The sequence below is a fragment of the Acomys russatus genome, chromosome X (assembly GCF_903995435.1).
Source record: "Acomys russatus chromosome X, mAcoRus1.1, whole genome shotgun sequence".
Classification (NCBI taxonomy): Eukaryota; Metazoa; Chordata; class Mammalia; order Rodentia; family Muridae; genus Acomys; species Acomys russatus.
The window spans coordinates 37,912,408-37,934,544 of NC_067169.1; the positions used below are offsets into that span (position 1 = coordinate 37,912,408).

Consider the following 22,137-nt stretch of genomic DNA (forward strand, 5'->3'; position numbering starts at 1 on the left):
CTCCCTGGATAAATATTAAATGCTCATAATCTCATCTCTCTTTCCAACTCCTATAAACATTCTTATACTTAAGCATTTACACACTTGATTCTGCTAATCCTAAATGTTAAGTGTAGCTTTCTTTTAAATTTTATTTAATGTGTATGTGTATTTTGAAATAGTAATGTTGCATCTTTTACAACTGAGAGAATTATTGGGATTTTAAATATTGTAGTTACTTCATAAAGTAATAAGACGAGGCAAATTTGATTAGTTAGGTTTTTCTTATATTATCAAAATTGCTTAGGCAAACTTTATAACATATAACTTAGTCTTCAACATATATTTTTTTTGACTGGGTAAATATATGTATTAAGAGCTTGCATGAAGACACTGGTACAAATAACCTGAAATGGAAGTCAAATCAAAGGGAGGAGGCTTCTTGGTAAATGCCATAGGTATTCTGAAGAAGTCACATGCTGACAAATACAAGGGACAGAGGAAATAAAGCATGTATAGGACCAGCTTAAGCAGCATACACTGGTAGACAATATCAACATATATTTTAATAAGACACTAAAAATATGGTGTAACTAGTTTTATGTATTTAGTCAGAGGATTAGACTGCAACCTTTAACACAAAATAATTGCTGTGGACAAAAAAAAAAAAAAAAAAAAAAAAAAAAAAAAAAGGTCAAGAGGGCAATTATCACGCTACATACATCCTTTCCTCAGATATAACCTATTAAATAATGGCATCATTAGTAATTTTCAATTACAGTTAATCACAACCAGTATGTTTTATTTTCCCAGCTGTTTTGATTATAGTAATCTGTTTTTTCTTATACCAACAATTTAATCTACCACATATCAACATCTTATTAGCATTCTCAAGAACTTCTTGAAGGTTTGTTTTTTCCTAAGAGCAGTTAGCACATTACAATATACATATGCTTCAAGATTTATATATGGTATACTAGGTTGAATGGTATATTGTTGATGAAAATGTTGTTCATTTAAATATTATAATTATACAATATGTGGTGTTTAGGAATATGAATTACTTGGAAAATGCTTGCCATTCAAGCTTGAAGACTTGAGTTTAGATCCCCAGATCCTATGTAAAGCCAGACACACAGTACATGTCTAATCAGAGTGTTTCTACAGTGAAAAGGATAGTGGAAACAAGAGAATTACTAGAATCTTTCTGGCTGAACTGGCATCTTTTATAAAAGAAATACATAGTCTTAACCACTGAATTGTGTCTCTAGTTACAAAATATTATTTTAATGACATCAGAAATCAATAGCCAAAGGTGTGGAAGGACTTACAGAATAAAAGAAACAATAATAGAGGTGCTTCATAATCAATTAATATGTTTATAACAACATTTCATTTAAAATATATTTGGTCTATTTTGCTTTTATTTGTTTTCCACTCAGAAAATCATATTGATGCTACAAATTGGCAAAAGATGACTCAGAGTTTAATACCATTTGATGCTCTACTGGAGGATGAGAATATAGTCTCCAGTAATCAATTCAAGTGGCTTTTCAATCACATGTAACTTTAATTCTAGAGGAACCTGATGCCCCATTCTGGCTTCCATTGTTACCTGCAGACACATGACATATATACATACACACACAGACACACACAGACACACACACACACACACACACACACACACACACACAAGCAGAGAGAGGGAGGGTAAATAAATATTAAAAGAGTTATAATAAATATTACACAAAAAAGGTAAGTAAATAAATAAAAATTAAAAATAAAATTAAAAAGTTAGAATAGATGCTATTCATAATATTTGAACATGCGAATTGCCTACTTTCCTAATTTGATGGTAAAATGTTCAATACTCTTTTAGAGAAAAAATGTCAACATAAAATTTTGACAATCATACAGATATTTTCAAGTGGTGTTCTACTTTCATATTTGCAGTTTGACATACTACAAAATAACACTAATTTCAAATTTTGCTTTTGTCAAATTTATGTTTTATAAATGCTTTTATTCAAATCCTTCATATCATGGCTAGGCATATAGAGTATTTGCCTACCATGTATGAAGGCTTGGATATGGTCCTTGACACCATGTACAACTATGCTAGTACATGCCTATAGTCCCAGCACTTGGCATGGAAAATGGGTTGATCAGAAATACAAGTTGACCCCCAGATATTTCATGAGTTATAGGGAACCTCTGGCTACATGAGATCCTGTATGAAAAATAAATTTAATTAAAATCAAATCAAATATTTCATATTAATAATATAGAATCCTATTACTTATATTTTTAAATATTTGCATGTGGTACAATTGGAATTTACATATGAGTCTGTTACAGCCTTCATGTGAAAGTGTAGCTCAGTGGAGGAGCACTTTCTTAATAAAAACGCAGGCTAGATTCCATCATCACCTGAACACGCATACAGAAAAGCCCTCCAACTAGAGACTACTGTGAACACACCAGTAATAATAATTAGAACTATTTAACTTATTACCAGAGATGAATATACTTCAAAAAGACCATGGGCCATCTTTATGAAAGAACTTTTAATTTTAAGGAGGGTGAGCAAAGTAGAATACATGTTCAAATTATATGCTGTCAGGATGTAGTCAAATTGATGATCAGATTAATGTAGAATTTGAGAAGGACGGAATAGGACTACACCATATCACAGTTCAAGGAGTAGCAAGAGATATTAGTCATTTCTGTGAATGTAGAGTGGCCTTGTCTCTTGTTTTAGATCTGGTCTGGTTACGGGGTGGTCTTGTCTCTACGGAGCAAACTTTTTCTAAGTGTTTTTGTCTGGATGTCTGTCTGTCTGTCTGTATGTATGTATGTATGTGTAACTGGGATCATCATGACCTAGCTGCCTAACAGCTCCCAGCAAGACTATTTCTCACATTTCCACAGCTATCACTGAAAGCTTTATTTCAAAGTATCAATACCTATTTGCCTATATTCTGAAAGTTGATGCTTTCATTTTTCTTAACTGTTTTTTATTAGTACACTTATTTTTTCCCTTTAAAATTATGTTTGAAATGAATTTGGACAGTTACTTTTTTTCACCAGTTACACACTAGGAATAATTCTAAAGGCTCATCAACTGTCTCTATTTAACAAAATTCTCTTAGAATCCATTTAGAAACCACCCCAAAGCACATCTCTTATGATTATTTAAGGATATCATATAAATTTATCTGCTATTCAAAATTAAAATTGATACAAAATTAATACAAAGGCTCAACTGTGAGCTGACTCAGCTCTGAGGAAGTATTTGAGTATCAATTTAGGCTTGCTCAGTATCTCTTGCTACATCTAAGGAAGCATTTTTGAGATTTGAATGTCATCTCTAGGCCTCACGTATATTAGATACATTTACAGAGGGAAACAGAGAATCAAATTGTGCAGTTGCAGCGGCCAGATGCATGTCTGTGTGTATACAGTCATAGTTGTCACAAGCCAAGCATTCTCACAAGACATGTCTTTAAAGTTTTAAAAATATTAAACTAAAAGAAGTTTCAAATTACAATCCATGTATATTTGTATGTGTTTATAAGTGTGCAACTGCTTGTGTTTGGACACTCACATTCATATGTGCACGCAAAGAAGCAAACTCAGTATTGGCTGTCTTCTCTGTCACTACCCACCATATTTTGGAGGACAGGGTCATCCATGGAGCCAGAAGCTTATGGATTGGCTGGAATGATGGTCATGGAGCTTATGGAAAGCATCTATTTCTGTGCAGAGCATCCAGGAGAAGAGCTGCAAGCTGCTACACCCATTTTTTTTTTTTTTTTTACTTAAACCAAGTAGCCAAATTCAGGTTCTCCTTTTGCACAGCAAGTACCTTCTTATGTTCTTTTAAATTTTTAAAGTGAAAACAAAATGCCTATGTAGAATTCACTTTTCTTGTAATTATTCAGGTTCTTTGTAAAGAATAAGCCCAGAAAATAAATTGATAACTTGGGGAGTTAAGTTATATTGGATTCTTTTTTTTTTTTTTAAATCAGTAACATTTATGCTTTTCTATTACAGAGGAAGTTAGAAGATTTGAAGTCTGAGTGGGAGGCTGTAAACCATTTACTTCGGGAGCTGAGGACAAAGCACCCTGACAGTGCCCCTGGATTGACCCCTATTGGAGCCTGTAAGTACATTATTTCCCAGGTGTTCTCTTTTGCTTTAGCTGTTTGCGTAAAAGCATGGCTGTGAGGTTATCTGTGAATGAAAAGGAAAATTGGTTTCTGATTCTGCAGAGAAGAGTAAACATTTATGTTATTTATTATGCAAAAGGTCTTTGAGTGGGTTCCTTGGACATTGAGAGGTTTACAAGCTGTATTTTCTGAAGATCCAAGTACAAGGAAAAGCAGAGGGAAGGTGAGGAGCTTATTCCTTAGCACTAAAGCTGGCTGCCTTTGAAGATCCACATTGAATCACCAGGAGAAGGCCAATCCTTTGAATTTCTGCTTCATTGGAAGCAGAGTATTCATGGGACGAGTTTTTAATTAAAGTTGAAGGTAATTCTTAGAAAGGAAATTCAACAAACCACCACAACCCCAGCATTTAAGTACTGACATCAAGGTGAAAGTTCAATGACACTGGAGACTTAAAAAGCATGTGTAAACATTGTGTTCTTTTTTCATCAACATCCTGCACTGTAAATGCTATATCAAGGTGCTAGTGAATAAACTCTGTTGATTTTACTTCTTTTTATGATCTCTACTTTTTGTTTCTCTCAGCAAATATGCACAGTTGTCTACAGAACATACTTTATTGATGTCTGTTTTCTATATGTCATTGGCATGTTCAGTCTGAGAGTCTGTAATGCTATATTACAGTTATTATAAAAATTTTTCATAAGCTTGTGAAATGTAGAATTTAAGGATTTATATTTTCATATAAGCTACTATGAATATTGTAGGAATAATCAAGACCAGGGAACAGAAATCTATTTAAGATACAGTGTTCCTAAATGACATGATGACCTACTTACCTATATTTATTTGTTTGTTTATTTATTCTTTTAATCATTTTATAGTCTGATCCCAGCCTGTCCTTCCTCTTCTCCAAGTCCCACCTCCACGCCCCTACCCCCATTCCCCCCAAGGGGTACCAACCCACCCTGGCACATCAAGTCACTAAGCACATCCTCTCCCACTGAGCCCTGACAGGGCAGCCTAGCTAGGGGAAGGGGATCCAGAGGCAGGAAACAGAGTGAGAGACAGCCCTTACTCCCATTATTGGGGAACCCACTTTGACCAAGCTGTCTTTTTACATATGTGGGGGGTGAGGTCTAGGTCCAGCCCATGCAAGCTGTTTGGTGGGTGGTCCAGTCTTTGTGTGCCTCCATGGACCCAGGTTAGTTTATACTGTAGGTCTTCTTGTGGAGTTCAAGATCCCTGCAGCTCCCTCAATCTTTCTCCCATTCATCCACCAAACATTCAGGGCCCTGCCTATTGTTTGTCTGGGTGTGTCTGCATCTGTTTCCATCAGCTGCTAGATGTAGCCTCTCAGAAGATGGTTATGCTATACTCCTATGTGCAAAGATAGCAGAGTATTATTTATAGTGTCAAGGGTTTGTTTTGTGTGGGTCTCCAATTGGGTCAGCCATTGGTTGGCCATTCTCTCAATCTCTGTTCCATCTTTATCTCTTCATTTCTTGTAGGCAAGACAAATTTTGGGCCAAAGGTTTTAGGAGTGGGTTGGTGTCCTTCTCCCTCCTCTTGCAGTCCCACCTGGCTACAGGAGGTGGTAACTTCAGGCTCAGAGTAGTGCAGTGGGAGCATGCTGGGTCCATGATAATGTTTCTACCTCGAAATATATTCTATGTTTAGTTTAGAAGAACATATATAATTAATCCATTTATTTGTATATATGGAACAACTTCTGTATATCTGACATCAGACTAAGTGCTGAGAATTCATCTAAGTTAGTCTCTCCTTTTATGAAGCACAGTCAAATTGAAAGAGAAAGATGACAAACCAGTAGAAAAAAATAGATTATCTCAATTATAAGTGCTTTAAGATGTAGTCTACAGATTAATGTCAAGTATCCTAGGACAGAATGGCAGAAATCCAAACCCTACCCTCAGCCCTTGCAAGCTTATCTGAATTTTAATGGACTCTCCAGGTTATTCCACCATACACTGTAGAATGGGAAATATAATTATATAAAAAAGGAAAAGGGGAGAAAGTAAGTAGGAATGAGGGCATTATTGTCTGAAGTATAGCCAGGTACACTAGTTAAGTCTGAAAGCATTAGAGGGTGATGCAAGGCAGCAAAGCGCTCTCTCTCTCTCTCTCTCTCTCTCTCTCTCTCTCTCTCTCTCTCTCTCTCTCTCTCTCTCTCTTTCTCCCCCTCTCTCTCTCCCTCCCTCCCTACCCCCTCTCTCCCTCCCCCCTCCCCCCCCTCTCTCTCTCTGTGTGTACAGAAATTATGATAGGCAGGTAGTACAATAAAACACAGCTGCGACACCAAGAAAGGGACTAGACTAGGAGTTAGGTGATAATCACAATGGCCATTGAGCCTGCAGCAAAGGCTACACAAAGAGCAAGAGCAATGAAGGAAGCCAATATTGTCAGGTACCTCCTCCAGTTCTTTCCTCCCTTTAGTGAGGACTTCATCACCATCTATGGCTCCTTATGTTGCCCCACCATTCCTCCTGTATTGCTACCAGTAGGGAGGCTGGGGGTATCCTCAATTCTGAGCCACCATGAGAATTTACAACACTAAGGCCAAAGTTGGAGGAGTGAGAGGGGAATTTTCTCAAAAAGATTTTTTATTTCCTCTAGCAAACTGACAAAAAATTGAGTATAAATTCAACATAGTGATCACTCTAATCATACAAATGTTGATTGAAAAGAATGAACACGAAGTCAGAATCATATTACTTTTATTTTAAGACTTATTCTCTCATGTAGTAGTTTAACCATCAGAAGAATTGTGTATTATTGGCTTTCTGACACATAGTAATTTAATCCAAATTGAATTCAGTGTTTAAAAATCTAAGTTATAGCCAGACATGGTAGCACAACTGGACTCCCAGTATTTGGGGAGGCAGAGGCCAGCCTAGTCTACAAAAAGAGTTCAAGATAGCCAAGACTGCACAGAGAAACTCTGACTGAAAAAAAATCTAATTTATAATATGATTTGGTTACATGATTATTTTTCTTGGACCACATTATAATACAATGTTTTGAACTTACCTTGATGGTTTTTCAGCACACCATTCTTACATGCATAGCTTCCTTTACACTTTGGTTTTTATCCCCAAAATAATTGTAAAGTAAATATGTTTATACACCACATTTTTAACTATAAGAAAGCCAAGACATAGAAGGAATATTACTAGGCAAAGGCCACACAACTACAAACTATAATCCAACTAGGTCAAGTGTTGTTTCATTTTGTTGCTGTATATTACACTATCTGTCCTACAACACAATGGAAATTCTAAACAGAAGCAGAAAGCAAGAAGTTAATGCTAATTTAACATGTCTTCTATTTCTAGAAAGTAATAGTGTTCTGAGTTGCTGTGTCTTAAAATCAGTTTTCTCTGAATTTCTTAGAAACTTAGAGTGCTGAGCCTGGAATAATCATTGAAGTTGTCATCTAGTTGAATATTTTTCTTTTAACAAGTGTGGAGTCTTAGGTTCAAAGTAGCTTTCTATTTGATTTGATTTGATTTTTTTCCAAGTGGCCTTTTTAAGAACACTAAAGCAAGCTTCCCTGTGGCTGTTTACTTCCATTATATAATATGATGCAGTAGTCTTGTCTGAGCTATATAAATTATTCAAAATTACAAGATAAATGTCATGCTCTCAAAAATTGTTTCATTTGTTTTGATGATCCTAGATATCTCGGTGTCTCAGTTACCTATTATTGCATAAAACACCCCAAAACTTACTGACCTAAAGGAATTATTACTTACTTGCCTTTGATTCTGTGATTCCCTTTTGAACTGTGACTGGCTGGATATTTATTGTAATCATTCCACTTAGTCTAAATGCAATTATTCAGCGTCTGATGAGCTAGACATTCTAAAGCTGTCTCATTATATGTCTGAAAGGTGGCTGTTCACTAGAGATCCTCATTCTTTTATACAGCCTGCATCATCTGGTAGGCTAGACTATTACTTTATTCTGTGATGCTCTCAAGGCAGTCTTCCTCTAAGATGAGGAGGATGGAAGCTTGAAGATTTCATGATGCTTAAACTTTGACATTTATATGTGATTTCTACTATTTTGTATTGGTCAATGCAACTTAAAGGCTTAGTCCATATAAGGGGTAAGGTAATGACTATCTGTTGAAAGAAGAGTTGTGTTATCACATGCATGTTTGGACAGGAGGCTTAATGGTAACCATCTCTCTATATAAACTACCAACAATGGGATATGAACAAAAGACACAAGTGCTGGTTTGCACCCAGTGCCCTTGGTCATTGATTTTCAAATTTCACCATGCAAAAAGAAAACATCAATTTCTTACTAATTTCTGATTCAGTGACTTTTATGGAAAAGCAGTATCTCTAAAAGTTTAAAAGCAAGGCCAATGCTGCTGATTTTAGGACTGCAGTTTGAAAACTATTGCACCAAGCTTCAGTTGCTTGGAGAGTTTATCTATCCACCTACTGCTTTGTGAAACAATTGGGGGTCCAAGTGCAATATAGTGTTTTGACTACCAAAGGAACTCCTTTATAATTCCTGCATTTCACATCTCTGTCCTTCTCTGATGAAGGACTTTGCAGCTTAGAAGTTCAAGGAGTGGAAAGCATATAAACCACACAATAGTTACACAGAAGAGTGCATCTGTGTCCCTCACAGACACTTATCGAGAGAATAGCTGTGCTTGCATGAAGTTTCTCTGGAGAAGCTAAGGACGTTTTTAGCCAGCCAGCCAGCACTTAGCATTGGTCAGAAGGCCTGTGTGACAGATGGAAGCAAAGAGCCAGCAAATCTGGTGGTAAATGTCACTGTGAATCGTTTCTTATCCACAAGCTGCTGGGCCTGAGAACACTCATGTTCTACAGCACTCCACTTAGCATTTTCAAAATAAATCACACAGAAAACGTTCTTACTGAGAATACTCCAAGTGAGGAGATTTGATGCAACTACATCAGGACAAGATTTAGGAAATGAATTGAATATTATATAGAGAAAAAAGGCCCAATTGATACAGGTTTGTTATTGACTAAATACTAGTAAAACAAGTCTTCTTGTAATTAAATTTAGAGATAGCAGAACTCAAGAGCAATTCTTAAAGTATAGTATCAAATGTAAAATAGCCTACATTCCAGCCAGATATGTTGGCACACTTGGGAGGCAGAACTAGCCAGATCTCCTTGAGTTCAGGACCAGCTGGCATACATAGATAATTCCAGGATATCCAGGGCTACATATAGAGAACTTTTCTCAGCCCTTTCCCCAAATATGCTAAATTCTAATTACAGTTGCACTACTAACTCAATCAACCCTCTGTGTAAAGGGCCAAATGCTAAGTATTTCCAAAATTGTCAGTCATGTGGTCAACTCTGTAACCATATATTAAAAATAGCTAAACCACAGGCATTACATGAAAATTATATCGCTATGTTGTAATGACATCCTATGTACAGAAACAAAAGTGCCTGTTTAACACTAAGATTCCTCTTACCGTAGGAGAAGCTTGCCCACATATAGAATAAGTTGGAATCCTTTGAGAAGAAACATCAGTGGGACAACACCTCACTTCTGTTACTGGGAATTTGTAGATTAAATCTTCAACCACTTTTCCTCTCTTGAGTATAGCATCTTCCAGATATGTTCTTAGAGAATGGGCAGCTCAATGATAAATTTTTAAGGGAAGGTACAATAGTGATTCTTTTCACTTATATAATTTCCCCCTTTTTTACAGTAGATTATTTTCCTCATACAATATACCCTATTTACAATTTTCCCTCCTTCCAGTTACTTCCCACCTCTATCCCATCCAGATATTCTCTTTCTGTCTTTCTGTTTTGGAAAATAAAAGGCTTATAAGAGACAACAGCCAAACATAAAACAATAAAATATAAGATAAAACAAAATCCATCATATTGAAGTTGAACAAAGCCAAACAAAAGAAGGAAAAGAGTCCTAGGAATAGGCACAAAAATCAGAGCCTCATTTAGTCACACACTCAGGAGTCCCATAAAAAATACTAAGCTCAAAGCTATAATAAATATGCAGAGGACTTGGTGCGGTTGCCCATCTATCTGCCTTGTGCTTGCTGCTTCAGTCTCTGCAAGTCCATATGAGTTTTGATTTGTTGATTCAGAGGCCCTTGTTCTACAGGTAGCTGCCATCTTTCTCTTTCTACAGTTTGAGACATCCATTGTCTAACCAAAATGAAAGGTAGAACTCAGATCCCATTCTTTTCAATGAAGAATCATAAAAAGCAAAACAAAACAAACAAAAACAGTAGAATAAAAAAGAACTATGTAAAAATTTTAGAAAGTCTATAAAGTAGAGGAGATGAAATATCTCAGTGAATAAAGGAGCTTGCTGCCAAACCCGAAGGCCCAATTTGGATCCTGCATAAGGGAAGGAAAGTACTAACTCCCAAAAGTTGTTTTTGGACTCTTCAAGAAGCCATACATGGCCTGTACTCTTCTAGAGGACTCAAGTGCTCTGCCACAGCACCCATGTAGCAGCCCACAAATGTCTGTAACTCCAGTTCCAGACAATTTTACACCCTCTCCTACCCTCCTTATGTACCAAACATGCATATGGTGCACAGAGGTTCATGCAGGCAAAACAGCCATAAAAAGTAAAAAACAAACAAAAAACAAAAATAAAAACAAACAAACAAATAATACTGAAATAGACATCCTTTGCTAGGAAATAACATTTCATTAATGGGCCTGAAAATGAATTCAGTACCTTCATGCTTCTCATTTCTATGTGGTATTATCAATCTTGAGAAGCCAACAGAATCCTTCCTAAGTATTTCAAAGTCTAAGAAGGTACAAACATGGTACTTTTCCTTCCTTAAGATTATAGGCTACTTTGTATCCCTCTTTTGCAGGACTTCCCAACTCTGCCAAATGTTTAGCTGTGGGTCTCTGCATTTGTTTCCATGAGTTGGTGGATGAAGCCTCTCTGATGATGATGATGATGATGATTATGTTAGGCTCCTATCTACAAGTACAATGAAACATCATTAGAAATCATTTCATCTACATTTTTTTTACCAGTTGTGTTTGGTCCAATCCTAGGTCTTATTGGCTATGTAGCCTCTGGTTCCTGGCCCTCCAAAGAGTATCAGGGGTGTGGTCTCTGAGCCAGAATGTTCAAAGACATCACAATAAAACCCACAGAATCAACTAACATGGGCTTAAAGAGACCAAACTGAGAGGCTGTATGGGTCTGACCTAGGCCTCTGCATATGTATTATGATTATATAGTTTACTCTTTTTGTGGGAATCCTACTATTGGGAGTGGGGCTAGCTAACTGTGACTCTTTTGCCTGATTTTCAGACCCTTTCCTTCCTAATGAGTTACCTTGAGGGGAAGTGCAACTTGATATGCCAGGTTTGGTTGATATCTGTGCAAGGTTGGCCAACGCAGGAGTAGATGGTGGTGGGAGGACTGAGATGAGACAAAGAAGCAGAAGCTGTGGTTAGGACATAATGTATGAGAGAAAAATAAAAGAAATAATAATAATAATAATAATAATAATAATAATACATTATCATAGATATAGGAGACCGAGTCCAATTAATCAAATGGAGCAGTTTAATATTCAATGATGTCTAAGCCTATTAATGTCTGCCTGACTACCTAAAAAATTGGAATTCAGATATCTGCAGTGATCTGGACAGAGGGAAGGAAAGTATTCATTTTCATGTTCTTCTGTTCTTGTACACTAATAGCCTCTCCGAATTGTGAGAAAAGTTGCTCCCCATACCCATGGCTGTTTGGGTTGTGTTTGCTGCTGATTCTGCTGCTACTGAACCCTTCAGATAAAGAAATTCAGTGGCAATGGAGGCAAACCTGCTGGCTTTTCATTAATGATAATTGCAAGTTGGAGACCAGAGCTCAGTGAAATAACGCTTGCCTAGCATGTGCAAGGCTGTGGGTTTTAGGTCAAGTACTACATACAAAATGTGATTTCTATACTGAAAATATAAAAGTCCACATTGTTGTTTATTTTGAAGCTACACTATATTAATCTTGAACTTTACCCCCAAATACTAGTACACTAGGATAAAGATTGTATACTTAAAATATGAAGGGTCTTAATGAATTATTTTAACAGAGTAAGAATTCATTTTAGATCATTTTCAAGATTGTTCAAAGCCTTGACCAACTACATAATCCATTCAACTTGTCTTATTAACTCATTTAAAATCATATTTGAATGTATCAGAGAGGTGAAAAATTTTTTAAATATAATAATATGTATCACACTGTATAAAAATAAGTGACCACTCTAAGCCTTTCTTGGACAGTCCCCAGGATTGTTCTCATGTATCTGAAGCAAATCATTATATTTCTTTGTAAGAGGTCCTGGTCCCAAGCCAGGTTTGTCGACAATGCTCTGTGCTTAACTAACTAGAAAGACACAACAGAGGCATCATTGTTAACATCCTAAACAATGATAGAGTGTGGAAGCTTTGGGATTTATATGGTAATTATCCATTTTGTTATGATAAAGTTCCATTTCTTGTCCCACTCTTAACCTTTTGGCTGTTTTATTGCTTGGTTACCAGCTCCCCACTAGGGCTGTACTTTTGGAAATAAACTAGCAGAGGTAAAACTGCCCCAGGCCATCTATTGATTACAGTAAAATTACCATAATCCTCATAAACTATTTAACTCCTTAAAGAAAAGAACAGAGCTTGAACAGCTCACAGTTGAAGGCTGAAACATATATTGCTCATGTTGCCTAAAATTTCACTGAGCAGTTTTAAAAGTAAATATAACTTTACCCTCTAAGAAAGGAGATTCCAAAAGGATTCTGTAGCACTTCTATAGTTAAATTATAGTTTAAAAAACTGTAATCTGGTTTATTTTCTAATAAGAGACAGAAAGAGAGTGGAGGTAAGAAGGAGCTGGGAGTTGTAAATGGAGGGAAAAACATAATCATAATATATTATATAAGAAAAATGTATTTTCAATAAAAGGAAAAAAAGATTCCCAGATGTGTGTGGGAAATTAGCTTTATTATATTGAATAAAATAACTGATCTCATTATTTTGGTTTAACTTACAAATAAGAAGTGTAATTCAATTATTATTATTATTATTATTATTATTATTATTATTATTGTTGTTGTTGTTGTTGTTGTTGTTGTTGTTGTTAATATGGCAAAGAATACTGTAGCACAAAATTGCCAGACAGAGAACTTGTCTTTTTGGGTGGGATACCCAGGTTAAAAATAAATAGAGATCACCTGAATTTAACAAAATAGTCTTAAAAAATAGTCTTTTGAAATAAAATCCAATGTTACCCATTATAATTATGCTGTGACATTAAAAACATTATGATATGAATGATATTTGAGGGGCCTTTTTTCCTTCACCTCTATCTCAGGAAAGACACTAAAGTGCTCTCTCTCTCTCTCTCTCTCTCTCTCTCTCTCTCTCTCTCTCTCTCTCCCCCCTCCTGTTCTGGCTCTCTATGATTTCTCAGAAGCAGTCTTAGGATAACTTCATACTCTATTCTTAAATATGAGAGAGTAGGTAATTTGTTACCATTACTGATATCCAACACTAAAAAAAAAAAACCAAAAAGATCTAATTCCAGTTACTCTCTGAGTAAAAACAGGAATTTTTTTCCTCACTATTAAATTAGACTTAGACTTCCTTCATTCATTGAAGTATGTTATTCAAATTTTTCCTTTGTAGTAAGCAGGCCTGTACCCCCATATTATATATAAAATAGCTGCTTTTAAAGACTTTAAGTCATGTAGTCTCGTCCCCTACCTTTGTATGTTTTCTATATAGTTTTACTATTAAGAGCTTTGGACATTGTTGATCATTGCTAGTCTATTTGTGACTAGTTACTTTATAAAGCCTATATACACCTTTCCTGCAATTATTTAGTGTTACTATGTATGTCTGGCCCTTTATTTAATGACAAGTATGTAATAGGTTATGTCTTCAACAACTTCATAAATATATTTACTTTAGATTTAAATCAGCCCTTCCATTTAGTTATAACACTAGACATATTAAATGATCATATTTTTTTAGCTCTTTAGGGGTCTAATCTGAACCTAAACCTCCAGCCCATGGCTTTGATTTCAGTGCTTCCCAGTGTGCTAATCTATTTCACTTTTTCCTCCTAAAAATAGCCATATCTTCAGACCCTTGATGCTAAATTCTATTTTATTAAGACTATAATATGCAAGGATCTTGCACAGGATCCAAGTTAATTTCACAAGACCTACATTGAGTGGCTCACAAACACCTGTAACTCAAGATCCACGGGGTTCAGAATTCTCTTCTTATATTTGTGGGAATCTGAACTCACGTCTTTATCTTCCCACAAAGATACACACACATATACATAATTAAAACAAAATGTAAAACCCCTATATTACTCTTCAAATGGGGATGTTCTGTCATTTTGTTACAAATCTCCAGGCCACATCTTGCCATTTATTTCTTAACTCACTTTTGTGAATGTGTCTTGACATCCAGACTGAAAACCATTTTATTTGCTCTCTTCTAGAAATTCATATAACTTATTCTTTCAATTATGTTATTTGTAAAAAAAAATATTTATTTTATTCCTAACACAATACCAGCCCAAAATAAAATCTTATACTCAGCAGAAATGCCATAATAAATAGGAGCCATTGTTATACCATTAACTATACCACTGCCAAATTGTAGTATATACCTGCCTACAATAGAAAAAAAAAAATGTGAAAATGATGCTACTTCATGTCCTGTTTCAGCAAGAATAAATCATGTCTTCACAATACTATATGCTTTCCAACATTAAAAAAGGAGGAAGTAGCTGGGAGTGGTGGTGCATGCCTTTAATCTCAGCACTTGGGAGGGAGTTCGAGGCCAGCCTGGTCGACAAAGTGAATCCAGGACAACCAAGGCTAGCACAGAGAGACCCTGTCTTGGAAAAACAAAAACAAAACAAAACAAAAAAAAAGTAGGAAGCAAATAGTATGCAACTATAAATGTAGGGTGCAATATTGAAAGGTTTTTTTTTTTTTTTTTTTTGCTTCAGTTTGGTTTGGATTTCGGTTTTTCAAGCCAGAGTTTCTCTGTGTAGCATTGGCTGCCCTTGGATCACTTCATAGACCAGGCTGCTCTCCAATTCAGAATGATCTGCCTGCGTCTACCTGATTGCCTGAGTGCTGGGATTAAAGTCATGCCTGGCATGAAAGTTAAAAAAATAATAATTCAGTTCTTGACATCTCCTATATTTTCAGGATTATTCTTTATTATCATACATATTTATGGAAAAGTTATAAATAAACATTCTATAATGTTCACTATGAATTAAAAGTGGAGAAGGTGAATTTCTATCTTATACTAAGGTAAGTGAGAAAAGTCGTCTCCTTAACCAACAGACTTTAATCCTAAAATTTTAATGATAAACATTTTGCTTACTAAGTCCAGAATCATCAAAAGAGAAGTTTAATTCTTTTTCTTCTTGCTCATTCTCATTTGTCCAAGATAAAATGTGCCATTCTCTTTTAAACAAGTGCTCTGTTTAACAAATAAAGAAAATGACTCAGAATGGAATACTGTACTTTGGTTGGGTTTCTTTTTCAAGGTCAGGACCCAATTTTACACACATACACATACACACACACAACACACACACACATATTTTCAAGTACAGTTGACATTCACTTCTACTAGCTGAAAGACAAACGTGTCTAATAAAGCATTCAGATTCAATTTGCTGTCTGCATACAGCTTAAAGAATCTCTGGAGGTCACTCACAGCATGTCCTACAACCCCAACAGGGAAAAGTAATGAAAAGATTCTGGTTTAAAAGCTGACACTACCCCTTCTGAGCTCCTTGACTGTGAACGTAATAAGCAAGTTTATAGACACAGATCTCTATGATTCTAGGGATTTCCATCTTGATCTCTGACTCTGAGAAACATTTAAATGTGTGGATTTGTGTTTATTATATAGATTAATAAATGCTTCATATTGAGTATTTTGAAGAAACTGTGCCTTGCCAAGAAAGGTATCATGTCAACAAGTAAAATAACATTGTGAGTTCATGTTTAACTCTGTTAGTAGGTCTCTATAGACCCACTGTCTCATTCTATTCCAGTATTAAATATGAAGATCATACTGTTTTCAAAAATAATACCTGTTTTCATTTCAATTATCCCCCTGTGTTTTCTATTGACCCAAATGTAACTAATATTTATCTGAGAGCTAGCATGCATTAATGTCTTACTCTACAGCAGATATTGGCTAAATCTTTTTGTGTTTTTCTGTTTAATATTATAACCTCCTTATGACATAGATGCCATATTACTTTTCTTTGTTTTTTCATAAGTAGGAACTAAAGCCTAAATTAAATGATTACCCCCAAGAGACATACACATTAATATGTGTGAACAACAGGACCTTGAATTCATTAAATTCTTGTCTTCTAAATGTCATGCCTGTTATGTTAAATGCACTGGGTCTTCACTACATAATCTTTGAACACAGTCAGGATATATATAAACTATGACGTAGCTCGTGCTTACATGAGTGATTTTCTAGACAAAGTTTGACAAGAGTACACCTGGTTCTTCCTCCCTCTTTCTTTCCTAACACCCAAATCTTAAAATTAAGTCAATGTTGCTGGATTTAGGTCTTAAAGCTTACAAATCACTTCAGGGGATGGAAGTTACTTCAGTAAAAAGATGTGCATTGTTTCTGTAGTTATTCTTTCTCCTCTGAAACTTCAGAGGCCACCGAGATTACAAGAAACATTCTCCCTCTAATCTATGTTAGTTAGTACTTAGTGACTTAGTACAGATGTTTGTGTGTGTGTGTGTGTGCGTGCGTGCGTGTGTGTATGTGTGTATGTATGTATATAGCCCTCTCTTCATTGTTGTCTTTGCAATCAGTACTACTTAGGATTTTTGTGTTCAGAAATTATGTAAAGGCACTAGGCTATTATTCATCGCTGTTAGCTAGTGTTGCAATGAAACATTCATCTAGGTTTAAATGTATATTCCCTATGTAGTTAAAGTTGAGTTGTTCTAGTAAAAGATAATGTGGTAAAGACAGTGGGTACAAACAGGTTGAGAGAAATGAATGAGTAGACCAACCTGGACCAAAAAGATAAGGTCCATGTTAATGGAGACATACTCAAGGTATCAAGTGAAGATGGCAGAATCACCAAGTGAATGAGGTTGTTCATGCTACACATGAATATTAGTTAAAAGAAATTGTGATTATACTTAGTGAGACACAAGATTGAAATAAACATTAATATATATATGATTACAAATGTTAAATTGTTTATATTTATCTATTATTGCCTATTGTGATCTTTAAAATATCCCTAAGGAATAAAAATAATTATTTTACTGCCATTGAAGAAATTGTATTTGAGGAAACTCAAAACTGTAGTTTTTCACTTCCTATTTCTAGTTTTAGCTACAATAGTCAAATCTCCAATTGATTTACTAAATAACAGCACATTGCAATTAAGTGATGCCTTGGACGCAGGGAATATGTAACTTAATTGTGAATAAAAACTATGTTTCCATTTTGTAGTGTAGAAGCGTACTGACTTATAAATTCACTGTTTCAGCAAACAGATATTGATTAATAAAGAAAATCATTCCAACTAAAAGTTTTAAATCAGAGATTTTCCATTTATTGTATGAAGAGCCAGATAGTAATTATTCATGGCTTTTTAGATTAAAAAAATCTGCCAGTGTCATCTAAGTATATGACTGGAGTACAAAACCAACCCTAGAGAGTTTCTAAATGAACAATCTAACTGTGTTCCAATAAAGCTTTAATTAAAAATCTGAATGGTGGAAAAGACTTAGCCTACAAACTGCTGTTTCCTGATGTCTCTTTAAAATAAAGACTTGGTGATAGATTTTTACCTAATAAAGAAAAATAGATCATGGGATACATTTCTATATTTTAGCTTTCTCCATAGTGAGACCATTTGTAATTCTAGGTAATCCTAATACTTATTCAAAACCAATAATACCAATATATAAATGAGAAAGAAAATTTTCAAAGCTTTCATGATAGAAATGAAGAGATGGTTTAAAATAATTTGTGCAACTACTGTCAGGATCGCACTATCATTTGCTAAAAAAGTTAATAATGATTATAAAACTGAGGTTAAACCTAGAAAATTTGCCCCTTCTTTGGAGGACATTTTCCTATCTTAGCAGCGAAACTCTATAATAAGTAGATAATGGGGACTGCCTCTGACATGAACTCTGGCAGCCACAACTGATCCCTTCCCCTTTGTGGGGAGGCCCTGTGGGCACACAAAGGAAGGGGAAGCAGACTATCAGAATGAAACCTGATAGGCTGTGTTCATATGATGCCGGAGATGGTCCCTTCTGTCAGAGGTTCAGAGGAGGGGAATGGGGTGAAAGAGGGAGTGAGGGTGGCAACAGGAATATGCAAACGAGGGGATAATAATTGGGATGTAATCTAAATAAATCATAATAAATTAAAATTTATAAAATTTAGCTTTGGTTAATATTTATTATGATAAGTTAATTAAAAATAAGAATAATTTATGGTTGTGAGCCTAGCCTTTAACAGCTGAGCCATCCCAAGAAGAGACTTGATACCCTATGAGCATATACAGGGGGAGGTAATCCCCCTCAGGAATAGTCATAGGGGAGGAGAATAATGGGAAAATGGGGGGGAGGGAAGAATGGGAGGATACAAGGGATGGGATAAACATTGAGATGTAACAAGAATTAATAAAAAATTTTAAAAAATTAAAAATTGATTAAATAAAAAAAGAATAAAATAACATGTAAAGCAGACATATAAAGCTAATGGTTACATAGAAATACGTATGTTTAAGGATGGAGTTGAAATAAAACATACAAATTGCTCAGATTATTCACTGACAGATACCATGTAACCAATAAATATTAGTTTGTATTTCATTTTACCTTTCCCCTAAGAAATAAACCTCCCCCAGAGCAAATTAACTTGGCTACCATCATTAACAAAAGTAGATAACTAAATGCTATAGTTTTCAGGTTTTTTCATATATATTTATTTTAGTACACATGCATAAAACAAACTAAATACAGCAGGGAGAATCATATGATAATCATGAGTTCTATAAATGTTACATTCATAGTGATTTGGACCTTTCTTGTCTTGTTGGGTCTAAATTTCTGAATGATATTCGATATATATCCTATCTCATCTCTATCAACTTAACTCCTTTATCTTGATCTCAAAAGATCTTATCCTCTAACCAACTAAACTTGATTGCAAAACTAAACTATCTGTTTCAACATCCCTCAGAGGCTAGAGAAGGAGTAAGACTTAAATTCCTGAGTGAACAAGCAGTGCAGGTTAGCAGCTTCCAAAATGAACAAAATGACTTAGAGAGTTTACTGCCTGAATAGTCACCCAACACTCTCTAAAATGTTGGAGCCTCATCTTCGGCCATCAAGTGCCTGTCAGATTCTAGTACAAGAATATAAATCATAAGTCTAACAGATAGATACAACTCTATAAATATATGAGGTAAAACAGTTAAATAAGGTCTTCAAAAGCCTCAGAAACATACAGAATATGGCATGTAAAGATGCTTTTATTATCCTGAAGTTTCTTTGGCAACAAGACAAGTTAACTCCTGACAATACCCAGGTGACCTCAAAGAAGACGATGAGCATCAAAAAACCTCCTTATGGAGATGGCTTCAAATGTGGCAAAGTAACCACTCAGCAAAATGTCCTCCTTCCTGCCATAAATGAAATTCTGCCTAAAATGGGCAGCTTAGATGCAGGCAGAGTCAATGGCTGAACTCTGCCAAGACAGGGTAAGCAAGTCCTCAATAGTTCCTGCATTGTTAATAACTCTGGAAGATAAATTGGGCCAAAAGGCAGAAGATGAAGCTCCAACATTATAGTTTTTAGTTTTATGAAAATGAGTTCCATTTACTTAATTACTGAGGCACTTTTAGTTATATCTACATACAGGAATTCAAGTCTGTATCATGTAGAATCAGATTATTGCTAATAGCTTGAGATGATAATGTTATATATTGCATCTGGGTTATGTTTCAACTTTATGGTTCACATATTTATACATAGGTAAAATAGCTACCCCAAATATAACTGTATATGAAAAGCAAAGAGCTATTGTAATATCACTTCAACTCAGTAGCTTTTAAATTTTGAACTAGTTGGAAAAATAAAATATGTACTGAGAAGCAATAAAAATGTCATCATCAGTGCAATGTAGTTACTTCCAATGAATCCTTTCACTTATGGGCAAAATTCTCTAACTATGACTGTTTGCATCCTTAATGTGTCAATACATTAATCTGACAAGTAGTGTATTGCAGTTTACACTTTGTCCTGTCATGTATCTTATGGGATACAGTATTGACCAAAATGAGCATGATTCTGGGCCTTGAAGGGATTGGGAAAAATAAATAAGTACATGTGACAAATATCAACTTACAGAACACTATAAAAGAACCAAGGGGAGTCAAGTAAGGCAGTATAGAGTGGTACAACATAGGAATGGTAGGGACACCTGCCTTCAAAAATAGAATTTAAAAGGTGAATTTTTAAGAGTCAGCAGATATACTTAGGCAAATAAGTAATATGAGTATTTTAGACAGAAGAGACACTGAAAAGATGCATTAGAGACAAAATGATGCCTGGCAGTTCCTAAGCAATGGTAGGCTGTCTGAAGTATCAAATTAGCATTAGAAGTTGATGAGATCAATAGAAATTATTAGAAGCAGATGGCAAAGGATTAAGCAGATATCCCATCCTGGCCAATATAGGAAGTAGTTTAGGGGATTATTGTCTGTCCTGCCCCAGGTTAACTAAAGCTATTAAGAGAGAGAGAGAGAGAGAGAGAGAGAGAGAGAGAGAGAGAGAGAGAGAGAGAGAGAGAGAGAGAGAGAGAGAGAGAAGTAGATGAGAAAGGGTATGATGTAATAGAATTACATAGAATAGAATGAAAGTAAAATTGTGTATTTTTTAAGGTATGTTATGAGAATCAGTCATGGATAAGTGGAAAGTATGGTGGTTAATACTGATTGTTAACTTGGCAGAATTTATAATCACACAAGGAAACAAGACTCCAAGCATAACTGTGAGAGATTATTTGAATTACCTTAACTTCTGGATGTAAGTGTGAAAGATCTTCTAGATTATTTTACTTGAGGTGGAAACCTCAGCATAAAATGGGTGCCACCCTTTCATGGGCTGGAGTCCTGGACTGAATATAAAGGAAAAAGTAGACTGAGGGCCAGGATTCACATCCCTCTGCTTCTCAGCCAAAGATGCCTTTTGTATAGCTATCTTGAGGATTTTGTTTTTACCACGTCCTCTTATCTTTTCCTTTTTACAGAGCCTTATTATGTAGACTTGAACTGGCCTTGAACTGGCAGTACTCCTGCTTCAGCATCTCAAATATTTGGACTATAATTGTCACCAATAGGCCTGGATTCATTTCACTTTTATCACTATCCATATTTATGTGTTAATACCATTATATCAATGTGTAAATTAATCTCCTACTCTCTCTTCTTAGTGTTCTATATAGTATAACTATACAATCCTTTCAAATGACACAATTGATTTTAGAACTATTTAAAACACACCATTCCTAAAATCTATACCTTATAGAATCTCAGCCTAAAATGATTCTTAGGTCATAAAATTCTCCCTCCATGGTTGACATGATAAATTAGGTAGTTTTCATCATTTTGATTTTTTCTTTATAAAAGAACCTACTCTCTCTTTTTATCATGTTTTTTTAAATTTAAGTAATTTATTAAGATTATATCTCAACTGTAATCTCCTCACTTGTATCTTCCCATTCCTTACTCCCTCCCTCTTTCACTCTATTCCCTTCCCCTAGATCTGTGACAGAAGGGGACTTCCGGCCCCACCATATGACCACAGCCTATCAGGTCTCATCCTGGTACCCTGCTTCCC

General features: G+C 35.3%; 1 protein-coding gene across 10 annotated transcripts in view; it reads left to right on the top strand.

The window, feature by feature from the left end:
- Dmd (dystrophin) overlaps window positions 1-22,137 on the top strand; it is a 2,465,896-nt gene that overhangs the window by 1,751,775 nt on the left and 691,984 nt on the right. For all 10 annotated transcript variants that reach the window (XM_051140917.1, XM_051140916.1, XM_051140911.1 and 7 more), the window contains one exon: window positions 4,039-4,147. In XM_051140917.1, the coding sequence (XP_050996874.1) occupies window positions 4,039-4,147 (109 nt within the window). The remainder of the gene's footprint in view (window positions 1-4,038; window positions 4,148-22,137) is intronic.